This window comes from Scleropages formosus, chromosome 15, assembly GCF_900964775.1.
Source record: "Scleropages formosus chromosome 15, fSclFor1.1, whole genome shotgun sequence".
NCBI lineage: Eukaryota > Metazoa > Chordata > Actinopteri > Osteoglossiformes > Osteoglossidae > Scleropages > Scleropages formosus.
In genome coordinates this window covers 335,202-352,256 of record NC_041820.1, presented here as the reverse complement: position 1 = coordinate 352,256, position 17,055 = coordinate 335,202, and the positions used below count along the sequence as shown (strand labels likewise).

The 17,055-nt window shown below is 53.0% G+C and overlaps 1 protein-coding gene across 2 annotated transcripts; it reads right to left on the bottom strand.

The window, feature by feature from the left end:
- Positions 1–7,574: 7,574 nt before the first annotated feature.
- On the bottom strand, positions 7,575–15,717 carry LOC108931264 (KH domain-containing, RNA-binding, signal transduction-associated protein 1-like). 2 transcript variants are annotated; one of them, XR_003798188.1, is made up of 11 exons: positions 15,498–15,717; positions 12,930–13,060; positions 12,310–12,426; positions 12,079–12,225; positions 11,673–11,812; positions 11,135–11,360; positions 10,968–11,038; positions 10,601–10,659; positions 10,278–10,449; positions 8,361–8,445; positions 7,575–8,204 (listed from the first exon to the last, which is right to left on the bottom strand). XR_003798188.1 is itself a non-coding variant. In XM_018746934.2 (9 exons), exons 1-9 carry the CDS (start codon positions 15,592–15,594, stop codon positions 10,346–10,348), a joined length of 1,092 nt encoding a protein of 363 aa, XP_018602450.2. In that variant the 5' UTR covers positions 15,595–15,717; the 3' UTR covers positions 9,018–10,345. The 2 variants fall into 2 exon arrangements, 1 of the variants encoding a protein (XP_018602450.2); XM_018746934.2 differs by lacking the exons at positions 7,575–8,204; positions 8,361–8,445 and having other exon boundaries at positions 9,018–10,449.
- Positions 15,718–17,055: the final 1,338 nt, after the last annotated feature.

Below are 17,055 nucleotides of genomic sequence, written 5' to 3'. Positions count from 1 at the left end.
ATGCTGGCCTGCTGCACATTGGGTGCCAGTGCTCAAGAATGTGGAGATGACAGCTTGTACTGAAGGTAGTCCTGTCCCTCACCATCCAGGAGTAGTGAATGTGTCACAAATCAGGGTGACTGGGGTTCCTGTGCTATGCAGGAATCACGTTATTCACGAGAAGGGAAAGGGGCTTTGAAATGGGCTTCCTGGGACGTGTCCAGGATCTACAAGGGCGGCGCTTTTCCGTTACTGTTAGAGGCAGGAGCACCGCAGAGGAATGCTGGCAGAAGGGAACCCCTCGACCGATGAAAGGTGTTCACTGTCTTTGCTTCATTTCTCTTTGGAAGCCCCCTCACGGCTTCCTGCCCTGACAGCGTCAGAGGTTACAGGCACCGCAATTTCTCACCGACTGCATGATTTTCATCAAAGTCCAGTAGCAAAGAGCTCACGTCCACGTGGAGAGCCGCAGCCAGAGCCCTGCTCCTACGTGAGGCAGCTCTTGATCACCACCTCTCTAAAAGGAAGCGCAGATCATCCGTTTCCATACCTGTAATAGCCAACAAATAAGTCCTTCAGTACAGATAACTCTTTATTTGCCTCATGACCTCCGCGGCAGTGAGTTACGGTGCAGAAGGGCTCCGAGCCCAGAGGAGAGAGCTGACTGCGAAGAGCACCCCACCCGCCTGAGGACCCAGACTGGGAAGGGCTTCGTGGAAAGGAGAATATAAGGCAAAGAAGGATTTCTGCACTGGCCCAAAGAGAGAGAAAAGACCACAAAATAAGAACCTCCCGGTGATCGATTTACCAGATACCATCACATGAGCAGCTCTTCACTCAATACCGCTACCGAAGGGTCCGGACACAGCGTCGCACTTCGATTTCTAACTCGGACGTTTCCATCACTTCAAACGTGCGTAAAACCTACATTTAATCCAACTGTCAAACTCATTAATACACATGACATCATGCCAATACTGGGTGCGTGCGTGTGGTACCCAGCCCCGGGGGGGTGTGGTACGGACGCAGCCCAATTTCAAGACTACTGACCCCCATTTTTCCGCCTTTCATACCTGACTTGGTGTCTTTTGCTCAATTCCCAGAAACGGTAAATAATCCAGCTGTGGGGGGGGGGGGGGGTGGAGAACACAGGAAATGGGCACACAGGGTTATTCCAGTGGTATTAAACCCACCCTCTCAGGGCGACCTCCCCCTCCCCCCCCCACATGATGACACCAGCTCTCGCTCCCTTTCATCCTTCCTTCCACATCAGTCCAGTCGTGGTTTTATCTACAGAATTTCAGCAGTGGTTCCTCGCTATGAGCGCCAGAACCTTGCCCAACAGTCCTGCTTGAGGACGAGGCTTTACAGGAAGAGGAAGTTAGAGGACAGGGCGTTGGGGCTCGATTGTTCCACGTTTCATTATCTTTATTGCAGCGATTTGGCTCCAGGGACCTGCTGTAGGAGCCACCAGCACAGTACAACATGCTTCTGCTTACAGTCCATAGGGAGCTTCTGAGAGCCACCCTTCTCAGAGCCTGAGCCATTAAGAAGTAGTAAATTACCTTGCTAAAGGACACCATGGCAGCAGAACCCGCAGTGCCCACAACAATCTTTGAGAGGCTTCACCGGAGCATTGGACTATAAACCCTCCTCGGGATCAGACTCACTGGAGTCCTGTAGGAATTCTGAGTTCCTTGGGTTTATCTCAGCAGAATTTGTCAGATGGGACACCAGTCCATAGATTCCTGCCTTTCAAAAACAGAAAGGTCGTACACCTGTCCACCACGGAAAATGACTGAACCGTCAGCCTTCTGTGGAGGTCCAGACCTTCCCAGCTTGGCCAGCTGTTCCGCTGCAGGGTTTCCACAACTGCAGTGATGTGCGACAGGGGACGCGCGGTACAGACAGTGCACCGTTATGCTCAGCGGGAGCTCCAGGAAACACCCCCCCCCGGCCACCCTCCCACCAGAACCCATTAATTTTTCGGAGCTTCTGGGCCTTAAGCTACGGTTTTTCCCTGCAGACGGCTGGTGGTCACGGGCGCCGGACTCCATTCCGCCCCGCGGATCAGGAAGAGACCTAGAAAAGCCACATTTCAGCTGGTGGAGACTTGGGACACGCAGCTCCTTTAGCTCCGCAGAACATTCTGGAAAGCGTGACATCCTGAAAAGGAGCCAAACATTTTTGATGGATGCATGAAAATGACCCAAGTGCCACGAACCATCGGTCCAAGTGTGGTCACCAGCAGCCCCCACCGCCCCCAGTGCACTCCTCTCCCTCTGACAGAATGGGGCCAGGAGAAGGAGTGGAGCTCCTCACACCCGCTGAACGAGGTGTGTTTCCTGCCAGCAAAGGACAAAGACGCTCAACTTCAGTGGAGAAGCACTGGCTCATGTTTTTAAGGACGTCACAAAACATTCCCATCCAAGTACTCTCTCTCACACACACACACACACACACACACACACACACACACACACAGGGCTGTCAGAGAGAGATGACGACTGTGTTGGTACTGCGGTAAAGCTGGCCAGCAGCATAGCCCACCCTGTGGCTCCCTCACCACTGTGGTGCCAGAGACCTGTTGGTTCAGCTCATGGTGAGGAGGAGTCATGTGACGCGACCGTGGACCTGAATGGCAGTCTGAGGTTCGGATGGTATAGAACCTTTGGCCTGCGCAGAGCCCTGGTGGACCTCTGCGCACGACGGTCCGGTCCCTGTGGGTAGAAAGCGGCCTGGCTGGAGCTCATCGTGCCTGTTGGTGCCTTTGAAGGAAGGGGGGGGGGGGAGATTAAAAAAAATAAGAACATCTGGCAGAACTTCTGCTCTGGGCGGCACAGTGGCACAGCGAGTAGTGCTGGGTGGTGCAAGAGGGCGTGGGCTCGATCCCCACTTAGTCTGCGTGGAGTTTGCATGTTCTCTCCATGTCTGCGTGGTTTTCTCCCATAGTCCAAAGACATGCCGTTACGGTTTCCCCATAGTGTGCGAGTGACACAGATGCCAGACCGGCAGCTGTTGCCATGCAAGTGCACGAACAGCCTCAGCCTCACCAAGAGACCGGGGTAAATAGACCACCCAAAGCAAACCTGTCACACTGCAGACAGGCGTGTGGGAGAAGCGCCGCCTTCAGGTTACCAGGGACGCTGTCGAAGGAGGTGCCTGAAGGTGGCAGTGGTCAACGAAGCAGTGAGACGTAGAGCGAAAGCTTTAGATCAAGGAGATACAGGACTCATTCAGGTCAGTCGGTTTCCTTGGTAACTGGAGAGCAGCTCCCAGGAGTCCCAGGGCTCCTCTGGCTCTCCACTGACATGCAAAATGTCAGCTGACCAGGTGTTATGGGACAGGTGACTCTGTGCTACCGGGGGACATCTGATACATTTCTAAAACGGGCCCTAGCGACAAGGATCCCCACGCATTCCGAGCCTTACGTCTCACCCGTGTCTTTCAGTCTCCAGGCCTGTCTGTGCTGGATGGTGTCGGTGGCCTGCCTGCACCGACACTCCCCTCCTTCCCATCCGAGAGCATCGTTCGCTCGCGACATCAAACCGGCGTTGGTTCCTGTTCCATGGGTTCTGCCCTGTGCAGAGTGGGGGACGCTGGCTGTACTGGAGCAGCAACAGACCAAGCACACGTGGGTGCAAGCGTCAAACTCGCGCAGCTCCAGCGGAGTGGGAGGTGCTCAAATCCGTGTTCCTTTCTATTAATATCATACACCCGCTTCCAGGGCTCACGCTGCTCCTTCTTCCAACCATGCTCTCCGAGGTGGTCCCACAGCTCCGCCCAGGTGCGCTGCGCCCACATGGCGCCCGCGCTCCACCCACACGCCACAAGCAAAGCCAAGTCTCAATGGCAGGAGCGGCATGCTCATACTTACTTCTAGCGAGGGCAGGTGAGGGACAGCACCGTGGTAGTGATCACCAGACCCTCAGAACCCTCCACAGCGCCCCCGCCAGCCACGCTGACCCCAAAGGTGACCGCAGGGAACAGGTGAGCTGCACCAACAGAGCCCACAGCCTGAGCAACCTGACAAGGGTTGATGCCTCCACCGCTGCGGGGGGGGGGGGGGGGGGTCTCGAGCAACGCCGACTCACTTTGAGAGCAGATCTTTCATCACCTCGGTCCGCCCCCCGTCATGCATCCCATCCCCCCCTTCTGCGTGCCTTCCCCGCCTACAGCGGTCACTTGCTGCACAAATGCACCAACGGACAAAGCGCTGCGTCCAGCTGTGGGACTTGTGCACAGACGCCGAGGCAGCAGAAGCAGTTGTTCCGGCTCAAGGTCCCAGGTCTCGCTCCCGCTGTAGTAGCTTTGATTAAGACAGATCTTTACTCTGAATTGGTAGAGTACAAGTTAACCAGTACTATAATGCTGCAAACCACCTTTGAGGAAAAAAAGGTGTCAAATAATCAAACACAACCAGACTTTGTAGATTCACAGGAATGGACTGCAGTACAAAGGTTCTAGAAGGTCGTGGTGTTGCTGTCAGTGCTGCCGCCAAACATCGTAAGTTAGTTGCGTCACTATGGCAACAGAGGCCAAGGACACATGGCACTGGGGGGCCTCTCCAGCAACACACTGGTAAACTTCTGTGACCCTAAGGTGGACCGTACTGGACCCTGGTAGGGGGCCGAAAAACCAAAATACGCACGGGCGAATCGGCTCGAGGAGCTCGTTGAGGGAACAGTCACTTGTCCCGTGTTGATGTTCAGCAAGCGGAGCAAAGCCTCAGAAAGATGAGGAACAAAGCCCTTCCACATCATGATCCAGCATAAGCTGCACCTTCCACTGAACACGTGAAGCGGAACACACACTGTACCCAAGGTATACCATCTCAGACAGATCCCCCAAACTCATGTTACACATTACGTAACAAAGAGTTATACAAAAGCACAAGTAAAAGCGTCTGTGTTCTCTTTTAGGTTCTCGGGTTCCAAAGGTTTTGCTTCCAGTAGCTCGGAGGCTGGATGAAAAGCAAAACATGAGCTCGTTAAAAATGTGTTGTTGGCTGAAGAACCAGCCAAGTACGGCAAGTCACTATCGCCTCCCGTTTGACTCGGCCTCACCACTCCAGCTCTGAGAACAGGCCTGGAGAGTTGCTCTGTACATCTCACTGCCACCGCCCTCAGCACCAGTAACCCCAAGCGGAGTCTCAGGACTCCGTGCTGGTCCTACAGGCCCGTGGAACGGTGTGGTAGCAGACCACCTTCCTCCTGCAGGACCGCTGCTGTGTGTGTGGGATCTCGGACAGCTGGGCACAGAGCTTCACACCAGCAGAGCTGCACCCATACTGTGCCATGCTGCAAGAAAATGGATGCATCGGATTATGGACTACGGACGTCCAGAAATGCACTCCGACCACACACACACACACACACACACACACACACACACACACACACACACACCTTTTTGCGTAACCGGGCTGCGTTCATTCAACACAGCTTGACTACTTGGTGCTGATGGTGATGGAAAGGTCACCCTACTGGCTCACTGGGTGTAAATGCATTTCCCATCATGTTAGAGGAAACACAGCCGCTACGGAGACGCGGAAAGGATCCCTCTCAGCACTGGAGCTCTGACAATAAGGAGGTGGCACGAGCGCGGTAACCTGCCACAACCAGCCTTTGGCCAACGACAGAACTCGAAGAGCTGTGAGCTCTTGCACCAAAAGATCACACATCTCTCTGTCACTGGACAGCAGGATCAGGACCTTCTGAGCTTGGGGACCTGATGAAATGGGAGGACCACCAGGCACTGCTGAGGGTGATGTTCAGGCCAAATCCTCCATCCTCCAGCAGGAAGCGCCACCAGAAGGAGGAAGATGGAGAGGCCAGATTTGTCCGCATTCCTGAACGAAGCTCCAGTGACGCACTTCTATCAGCCAAGGTTCGCGTCGCCCTTTCAGTCAAAGCACACACTCTCAACATGCTGGTTGGAACATCTCGCACCTCTTGTTATTTACCAGTAGACCAGTAGGCTTCCGAAGCCACGCCCACCTCGGCCCCCAGGGCTCAGAAAGGCTGTCGCTCTGTGGTTGGTTACGGACACCGAAAGAGAAAACAGAATCAAACCGAGAAGAACGGATTACAGTCACTCTGCATGAAGTTTCCCAATTTTTTTTTTTTTTTTTGTAAATTTTCAGGAATCAATTAGACCAGCTTCCAACTGCAGGCAGGTTTGCTCCCCGTTCGGTGTGAAAAGAAACTTCCTTTCCGCCCACAGAGGAAGGCCTGCTATTTAGAGCCACTGAAATTGGCTTGAGCAGCGGCCAACATTGCATCAGCCATTTCGCGGTCGAAGACCTAAGCCCCCCCGAGCGATTTGAAAGGCTGAGCTGACAGTAAATGCCTGGGGGCGAACCTTCTACACGTGTGTCATGCAGACAAGCCCTTTCAAAGCCCCTGATGGGACGTCACAATACGAAAAAGATGCAGCTTTTCTGCCACAGCTGGCGTACGGCCGATTTTACAGCGCGGACTCCACGCGACCCGTCACGGCTCACGTCAACACTCCTCGACGCTCACCGGAGCACCAGTGCCGTTCCGAAGACCAAAACGACGGCTGCGGCAAGACAGGGAAAACGGAGCCACAACACGGTGCCTTTCAGCTTGAACGGAGAGCTTTGGAAATGAGCTCCAGAACCTGTGAGCTCAAGCGTGACCCAAAACACAACCAAAATCCCCATCCGCTGCAGCCACTAGGAAAACGACGACCTGAAGAGCTGGGGCGCAAATGGAGATGTGCTACCATGTGATGGAATGAGGCCAAGAAGTCCCGTAGGAGACCGAGAGGGAAAGCCTTCCAGAGTTACGGTTAAGTCTGCTTTTCTTTAGGGAAGGAAAAAAATACATCAACAGCACCGGCAAATACGACTGGGAAGCGCAGCTGAAATATCCGTTTGCCTCAGTTTTGACATGACTGGTCGAGCTGAGCACCTTCTATCGTTGCTGGACACAAAGTGCTCAGAAGCAGGTGCATCTGTACAGTCCTTCAGAGGTGAAATATCGTAGGCCTGTATTCAGCTCGCAACCTAGAGAGAAGTGACCGAAACAGCCCCTGCGAACACCGTCAAGTCCCAGCGTGTCGGCAGCGCAGCAGCCGAGGTGGAGAGTTACCTGTAGCGCCAACAAGAGAACAATAACGTGTCCCGAAACATCTCCCGCGGTACTCCATACACGTGCAGTTCCAAAGCCACGCTGTGCATAAAGCGGTTCAAGTATTAATAGCTCTCAGTTTACACTCATTCACCTGAAAATTAGTGCCCCTTCACCGTTAATGTTTCCAAACCCCATCACCCCCCACCAAAGACAGCATTCACATCTTTACATTTATATATCTCACACTTTTCACCAGGGCAAAGTTAAATTACTTAGTTACTTAGCAATTTATACAGCTGGGTAATTTCTGCTGGAGTAATTCAGGGTAAGTACCTTGCTCAGGGAACAACAGCTGGAGGTGTGATTTGAACCTTCAGCCTCTGGTTTTTAAGGCAGCCGCTCTAACTGCTACACTAACAGCTGCCCCTTTATCACCCTTTTCCAATTTTGTGTTCGAGGTGCCATCGTCAGACCTTCCGCTCCGCACAGCCCACGAGTGCAGCCCTCAGATGGCCCTGGACTCCGCCCTCTCCATGTCCACACCTCCGGAGGACCTACAGGTGTCACTCAAAGGGGCCAACCTGTCCTCCTTCACCAGGGGGTGGCAGCTTGGGGGCTGAAAACTGAGGCAGGAGACACTTCGGATGTTTGGAGGAGGTGGAACCTGGACACGCTCGCACCAGCAAAGACGACAGACGCCGTACCAAAAGTGACGGGAAATTTATTATTTACAAACATACATTCAGCGGCCCGGTGGGCACGCAAGTTTAGTCTCCAAAAACTAAACTTTGACCCCCACACACGTCATCAAAGCATCAGAGGTACCTTCCTTTTCCATACAGAAAACACGTTTGTTGGTGGGGGGCACTAATACTCACCTCAGCAATGCGCTGACATACCTCCGGTAAAACAGCAGGGTGCTGGCAGTCCACTTAGGTTTGGTCAGCCCTATCAGACCAGTCTCACACCCAACAGCAATGAGTTACTTTTCCAAAGGTCCTGTGATGGACTCCTTCCAAACGCAAAAACGGAGGGGGAGGGCTGTAGACGTGGTCACACCACAGTGGTTGTCCTGCACTGTTTTCACTGCTCAGCTCCACACACCACGTCAGCCGGGGTTCAGACCTGTAAGAAACAGAGCACTGCTACATATCCCACCTCCGCCACCAACACCCCACCCACAGACCACTAACATGAGGGGTGAATTCTCTCAGTGTGATTTCAATGTCAAACTGACCACTGACACACAGCTGTAAAAGGCATGCATGCGCTTCTACGCACATTTCCGACCACGTGGAGCCCACCGGCATGCTGCTCTACACAGGAGACCTGGATCCTTCCATCATCCTCTCACTTTACATACCACCTGTAGAGGAAAAACAAAGTTCATTCTGCAGAATGAAAACCCAAAACCCTTAAACACAGCAAGCACACACACAGCCGAATGCCCAGGACATGGTCATGCAAGGTTTATGTTACGAAGAAAAAGTCATGCAACTCCAGCTCAATTTTCCTTCAGACAACTGATGAAATTATTTTAATTACATTAAGAAAATTTTAAACTTTACATTAAAATTACAAAGTAGCAGCAACTTAACTAAACTAAATTTTCATTGATCTAAGATTTGGATTATCATCTTTTTTTTTTTTTAGCAAGAGTTGCATTACAATCTATTTGAGTATAATATAAAGATACTTGTGTATTATTGTTAGTATTACAGTTAACTTATTTTGAAAAAATTTTTACCAAAGTATTTTAAATCTCTAAGTAACTACACAGCTTTTGAAGTTACACGCAGTGACTAGCAGTTTAAAAGTAAGAGTATTAAATGACAGATTTAGGGTTAGGGTTACCTTTTTTTGGTTAAACCAGCACCTCTTCTCTGTACTGCCATATTTCTCTTTAACAAAATCAGTCAACGTGAGAACGCACGTGGCCCTGTACGCTGCACCTGAATGGTTGTTCAAGCCGTTACTTCAGAAACTAACAATACATTTAATAGCAGTCACTTAGTGCCGGGTTTTATTAATAGACACAAAGGCAAGCATTTGAGGCACTGCTGGAAGTCCTAAGAAGGTACTTGGAAACACAGTATCTTGGTTAAGAAGAAAGCTGTCAGGTTTGTTTTAAAGATGTCATAGAAGTTCTTACCTCTAGTTCCTTTTTAATACGACATAAAAGATATAAGCTGTTCTCGTCCGTTTCCGAGCCGCCGACCGAACGTCTCGTAGAATTTTCTTTTAACCTCTTCAAACTACAGTACATGCAAATGTTTAAACTGGATATCTTGAGACTAATTTGTTATTTAAGCGTTTAAAATATGACATTGCATTATTTTATAATAGCAGAAACAAAAAGGTACCAAGTTTAGTTTGATAAAAAAGCTAGGCTTTATTGACAAACTGCTGCAAAACATTTCGGGACAGATACTTTACCTATTTAGGCAAACTTACACAGGTAGCATTGTGCACTTTGTGGAGGAGGTACATCTGAGAATGGTAGCGTACACTTACGTGGAAACGGAAGGCTGTGCAAAGGATGGGATTCAGCTGCAACTGCAGAAAAACCCCGAGTCCCCATCCTCTGCAGACCTTTTTTACTTTTACATTAATCTTACTTCATTTTTCAAAGTTAAAGGGAAAACAATGTGGCTCCGAGTTTGGAAGAACGGAGGGGCTTTCAGGCCGAACACGGTGATTAAACTGCGTCCTTAAGGGCAGGTGATCGAGACGGCGCCTAGCAGGGCTGCATTTCAGAACTCAACGTATTGGAAAATTACGACAACGAAGGATAGTTCATTTACAGAACTCTACCCTCCAGTCACTTGACATTTCTTTGTTGCCTATATATTACAAACAAAATCCCACAGAAATTCCAAACGTGGCAGAAATTGGAATTCGCAAATTTTACTCAATAAAAAAAAAAAAAAATGAAATCTAAGTATCTAACAACTGGAGCTATAGGTCTAACATTTTTCTCCACCACGCAGATTAAACCTGCATTTATCCCACTTTTTTTTTTTTTTTTTTTTTTTTTTAAATCAGATCAACACTGCAGAAAACTGGATGGAAATAATGAAATGGCCAATTGCTGAAATTTAGTCCTTTTTCAACAGATACACAGTCCAATTCTGAATTAATTAAAAAAACAGTCCAGAATAGAAAACAAAACCAAAAAAATCCCAGACGGACAATTACTTTGAAGTGGTTGTTAAAAAACGAGCGCTGCTACGGGGGACAGTGGGAATCCAGCGCAACGCGCCCGTTCAGTATCGTCCGTACGGATGCTCTCTGTATGCCCCTTTGGTGGGTCTCGCTGGGGGGGCCTTGCCGGTGCTCGCCACACGCGCCCCATTCCAGTCATCCTGAGCTGCAGAGACAGACGGGACACGGTCGAGCAACAAGACGATGATTCCCCCCGAAAGGGGCGTCGCGCCTGGTCCTAGTGCTACTCAAGCAGACCAATGACTCGGGTACAACAAAAGGCCGGCAGCAACAGGTTCATCGAGAAGTCGTCTTACCGTAGGATTCGTACGATTCCGGGGCCTCTCCGTGGCCATAGTCATAGTACTCCGTATCCCTGGCAACGGAGGCAAAACAGCGGTTTTCATCAGTCTACCTTGAATTTCCTACATCCTACAAAGGTTAATCAGGCAGTTTTTCTGCAAATTATTCCTGTCAATTTTCGTGACAATGCGGGCAGTCTGCGGCTTGTTACGGGGCATTCTCCGAGCTGACGCAGACCACAGGGGGGTCCTCCTGTCCTGTCCAGCAAGCAGTTCAGCTCTCACAGCAGAGCTCAAAAGGCCCCTCAGGGTGCACTATCCCACCATCCCTTGCAAATGCCATTCACTCCCTTTATGAAAAAGAAGAAGGGGCGGGACTTACGCCTGGGGGGGCTGGTTGTAGTAGGTGTCGTACGGCTCGTACGTCGACTCCGCGTAGCTCTCATCGTAAGTCTGGAGGGACGCCAGATAGACAGGTTTCAGAGGAAGGGCACGCCAGGCATGCAGAGCATCCCCTTGCCCCCCCCCGATGACAGCAGGCTCACTTACGTATTCCTCGTACGGCTCTGGGGCTGGTGGGTGGGGGTGCTGGGGGCCATGAGCAGGGAGGGGAAGCATCCTCGGGGCTGGTGCTGGGGGGCGGGCCCTGCTGGCAGCTCCGCCCCTGGCCGGCTGGGCTGGCGCTCCACCTCTGCTGACTGTTGCTCCCCTGGTCGCCCCCCCCCTCGCCTGACCCCCTCGGGCCCCCGCTCCACGAGGCGGCACACCTCTGCCCCTGGGGGACATCAGTGAGTGACCAGCCCAACGTCACCTTCCGCTGGAGCATTTACATCTACATTTATTCATTCAACTGACACTTTTCTCCCAAGAGACTTACAATGTTTAGGTTACAATTATTTACCCATTTATACAGCTGGGTAATTTTTACTGGAGCAATTCAGGGTAAGTATCTTGCTCAAGGGTAGTACAGCTGGAGGTGAGGCTCGAACCTGCGACCTTTGGGTCCAAAAGCAGTCGCTCTAACCGCTACGCTACCAGCTGTCCCACCAGCTGTCCAGCAGGACAACATTGCTCAGCAGGAGCGTACCGTGCTGCGGACGAGGGTGGGGGAGGTGCTCCTCGGCCCCTGCCTGGAGGTCCCCCCCGGCCCCTGGCGCTGGAGTCCTGGGCCCCGTTCAGATAGCTCATCTCCATGAACTGCTTCTGGCAAATCTCATCCATCGTGTCCTGAGTGAGACATCCAGGAATGTCACAGGATGGACTCTGAATGACCTCACCCAACCGCTTCCTGTGCCCAGCCATGTGACTCACTGATGCAGCTTGAAAAAAAGTAGCCAACCAAGCCAAGGGGGCTTTGACAGCAACAATGATCAGAGCCAAACCAGGGCAGAACCTGCTCTTACCACGGTGGTGTACGGTGAACAACGTTGACATTGACTATAGCTGTACTGCGAAGTCTTGGGGAAATACATGCTGGGAGCTGGAACACTCACTGGAATAAGGAACTTCTTGACCTCCTCCATGGCGTGGGCCATTCGCAGGTATGCTTCGGGCACAGGTGCAAACACCTCGATGAACACGTGCAGCTCCATGGACAGGTGGGCATACTTGGGTTCGCCCCCCTTGCGGAGCTGCTCTTCCTGCTCAGAGAGGCACTCGGGGTCACTTCCTGCCACCACAATGGTAAGCTAGCTGGGGTTCACGCCACTCGCCATCACACTTACCTTGGTCTTGTCACGCATGGAGCCCTTTCCGAGGACCGAGATCTTGGCCCCAGTCTCCTCCTGCAACCGCTTTATGGTGTTGCCTTGGGGGCCCAGGATCTTCCCCACAAAGTTGAACTGGAGGAGAGACGGAGCCTTCAGACAGCCAATCCCTCTTTGCCCCCTTCTTTCTCTCTCTCTCTCTCTCTCTCTCTCTCTCTCTCTCTCTCTCTCACACACACACACACACACACACACACACACACACACACACACAAAAACCTACAAGGAACCAGTACACCTCAGAAATTGAGAGGGATAAAAAAAATGGGGGTGGGGCAGATTCCAACATGCAAGTTACAGCAGTGCAGGAAACAAGGCAAAAACGCAAGTCGATACCACAAAGAGCACCATTTCTCCCTCACAGGAAGTGCTACAAAAGACACAGAACTTGGCGGACAGCTGTGCTCCTGCCTCCGAGGCCCGTCTCTGCACGCACAGAGCATGAAGCCCAGAGACACTTGCTGACACTGTGGAACAAATCCCTGTCAAACACAACCAGTCAAACAGTATAAACCAATGCCCCGCCTCCAGCCCAGCCAAGCTCCACCCCCAGCCCCACCAAGCCCTGCCCTGCTCACCTTTGGGTACTGCTTGACTGGGATGAGGACCCTTTCCTTGAGCTTGATGTTCTTCGTGGCAAACAGGTCCAGGTACGTCTCGTCCTCCTCCTTCTTCACCACCACCTCCCCTTTCTGTATCCTGTCAATCTCTGCACACGCATGGGGGGCGGGGGGCAGATTGACCGTGTTTAGTGACCGCATGTTGCGTCATCCAAGTACGATGCCACTGGACAGAGCCTCTCAAGCAATGAGCACAACGCGACACCTGCGCTGGGGGAAAAATGGTCAAACTGCCTTAACCCCCCCGGACACGGAGGAAAACAATTCAGAACCACACCGTGGACTCCTGGGAAATGAAGCACTAAGGCTGGTGCTGGAGGTGCCCTTATTTCTTCCACAAAATTTCATTCACCCGAGTTAAACGCACACCCAACACACATAGAGAGGGGTATCGGTGTCTGACACACCATGAGGACTACTGGTTAGGTCCCTGCACTATGAACACAAAGAGGAGCAAAGCCAACGCCACTTAGAGGGGGCACGGGTTCGACAGCACACCCCTCGCACCATCTTTACCCACAAAGGGCTGGGGGACAATCTGGCGAGTTGGGGCTGTTAAGGGGGCGGGGTCACAACACCAGGGTACTTCTGGGGACAAAAGACACGTGTAGGTAAGTTAAACCCGTTTTTGAAAAAGGCGTCACAGCGTCTTGCTTGTGCAAACAAGTCGGCAAAGTCAGGAAACGTTCATACCCGACTCAGGGCGCCCATCCACGTTCCAGCAGCATAAGCCGAGCCATCTACGACACCGCAGATCGAGGAGAGAGACGAGCCAGCCGGTGAGCCAGCCGGTGAGCCAGCCTGTCCACGGCCATGGTGGACTAGCTAGCGACCGCACAGAAGCAGGATGGGAAAGCGGTCGAGAATCCCCCTCTGAAGGTCCTCCACGTGGACATGGTCAACTTTCAATTCTCACACGTGTCGGGGGACAGGAGGACCACAAGGGCACCAAGTACAGTAAACAAATGTCGCTAAAACAATCAAGACCTCGCACCACAGGCCTAACGCAGCAGGAGTCGACACGGTCATCTTACACACATACCAGTAATTCACTCCGAGTGACAACCGGAGTGGAGGAGGGGCAATGAGTGTTATGACGCCCGCAGGGAAGGAAGAGCCTGTCAGTGGAGACATGAACACGTTTATAGTCATTCATTTAGGCGACGTTTTTCTTAATAAAAACTGACTTACAACGTTAAGGTTACAATTATTGACCATTTACACAGCAGGGTAATTTACTGCAGGAATTCAGGCTAAGTACCTTGTTCAAAGATACTACAGCTGGACTAGAGGTGGGGATCGAACCTGCGACCTTTGGATCCAAGGGCAGCAAGTTTAATCACTGCATTACCAGCTGTCCACAGACCCGTGTTCAGCTAACGTGAACCAGAGACGAAGGGTGACCGAGGACCTGGTCCAGCAGCAACCTATGGAGACATCAGTAGCAGCAGCAGCAGCAGCATCATCATCATCATCCCCAAGCAGTTCAGCATCTGGAGGCGGGACTCTGACCCAAGCAGAGGGGTGGCAACAGTTAACAGCACCGCGAATGCATCCACCCCCCCTCCCGGGGGCATCACGGCAAAGACATCCCTCCCCCGCGGTCCGCGGTCCCGCGGTCCACGTTCGCTGCGGCTCTGTCCAAGCCCACCATCACCATGTGCTCTCTGCTCCCCAGAGGCCACGGCGCGCTTACGGCTTTGCCACGTTTACAGTCCTCAGCTGTGCGCTCGGGCCGCGAGCGTTAACCGTTAAACCGTGGGCACGGCTGCCGTTTCAGTACCCGTCAAGGTGGGGTTTAAACCCTCTTCGCACTCAGATCGCAGACTGACTGACCGGGTGAAGATTCCACACCGTAGGTGGCCGTTACGGGCGCCCATCCTCTACGCACGGCCCCGGGACCGTCCTATCCCCTGGGCTGGAGGAACAGCTCTGGGAACTGAGGAACCCTTTCAAAGCAACAGAATGGGTTCGAAGCCGAGGGAGCGGACAACTTGCGGGCATCGACCGCGACCACATCGCCACATTGCACACAAGGAGGGAGGCAGGTGAAATCCGGTACAACATCATCAACCGAAACGTGCACAGACACAGGGCGGCAGAGGGACTCGAACCCACACCCTCCCGCAGACCCGCCGGTGTCCACGCGCTCTGTGTGATCAATAACAGCCCGATCGGACTCCTATTAAACCCGAGTTATGAGTTACGAACGAGTGACTGTAAGTGTAACAAAGAGCGAGGAGCAGGAATTCCGCGCCACTAACCGGTTTCAACGATTATTTTATATTATCGCTGTGATATGATTTAGTTGAGGAGCTCAGCGCGCGCTAAGACTTCACAGTCACACTGACCGAGTGCACGTGGCTCGAAAAGCCCGCGCTCGCCTCGCCTCGCCTCACGACACGCCGCGCGCCGCTCCCTCCTTCGGACCTTCCCACCGGACCGAGGCGAAGTCGGCGGGTCTTGGGAGCGCAGAGAAGCGCGAGGCTGGAGTGTGCGCGCGCGTGCCGTGTGGGGGGGGGGTACCTGCGGAGAGGAGCTTCATGGCGTGGGTGAAGGACGCGTCCAGACTGTCCTTCTCGGCCAGCAGCTCGGGCAGGTACTTGCTCTCGTCGTTCTCCATCGCGCGCAGCGCTACTTTTTAAACACGGTAAAACTCGTGTTAAAGCGGGACGCTCGCAGTAACCGCTTCTCTCGCCTCCGCTTCACTGTCCCTCTGACTGAAGGGGGGAGAAATCCTGCGAATGAGGAAAAAGAACTCGGGTTTGCGGAAGTGACGTGTGAGGCCCCGCCCCGCCCCGCCCCGCCCCGCCCCGCCCCGCCCGCTGACAGCGCTCCCGTTTCTCCGATCCTGCTCGCTCTCGGTCGTCCGCGGACGGACGAAAGGTTGGCGGAGAGGGTGGGACTCGGACCCTGGTATCTCCCACTTGCCCTGCTATGTCATGCTGTGTGTGCCCCCCCCCCTCTCCCCTCTCCACGAATTGCGTAAAACATGCATCACTGCCAGGAGAACTGGATTTACTGTGTTTACCAGGTCAGCTGGGCAGCGCTCTCCTAGGCTAAAGCCCTGAGTCTGACCTCATGGAGCTCAACGGCTGGACCGCAGCGGAACGAGCGCACGTGAGCCGGTGCGACGGGGCTCGGCGACTCAGTGACCCTCACACCACCGTGAGAGAAAGAAGTCCAGGTAGGTGCAGCTGCGAGGAGACACACGCTTGCCCTGAGCTGAACCGGAGCGCCGCAGGAGGCAGCCAGTGAGCTGAGAACGACAGCCGTGTGTGCCGTGGACTATCCTGCTAAACTTGCGCCCGACCCTCACCGGCTCACCCAGAAGGCACGGACGTATGTCGGCGGCCGAGGAAGGAGGGAGTACGAGATCAAGCCTCCGGCGATAATTAGAACGACGCCCCCCTGGTGGTACCGTGACCTCGATGCGCGTCCACGGCCGCACCGGGATGGAGGCGTAGAGGTCACGGCAAAAACAGCGGTCTGCTCATTCTGAGGTGCGGTGAGAAAACGGCACAGCTTCTAGAACCTTCCGACTTCTGCCATAACCTCCAGCTGCATGGGAACCGCACGGTGAAGTCAGGACTACGAGAAGAGACGTGCACCCGTCTGTCACTTTTACCCCGCAAACCGCTTTCTTATACATTTTGCAGAGTTTCAGCTGTGGTCAAATATTACATTTCCTTTCAGTTACTCCACAGATGGAGGTAAAAACAACCGGAGCACCGGTAATTCAGCAAGCTGGCCTCTTCGCCTGAGCTCTGCCCTCTAAGGCTACCTGAGGAGTAAATGTGAGTGAATGTCCCCTTTTCTTTCCTTTCGTTCCTCCCTCTTGGGCACAAAGTCCCACTGCACTTCCGCAGCGAGTTAAGGTAGTCGGTCGTCTGCGACGTGCCAATAATAACCAGTCTCTGATCATCGCCCCCTCCCCACCACCACCACCACCACCACCACACAGACACGCAGCGACACAGAAATGAAGTGGTTGGCAGGAGTTGGAAACCAGACTCTCTTTCGAGGAACAAAGGAGATCCGCATCCTTCCAGGGCCCAGCGCGCTGCGAGTCTTTCACGGCGCA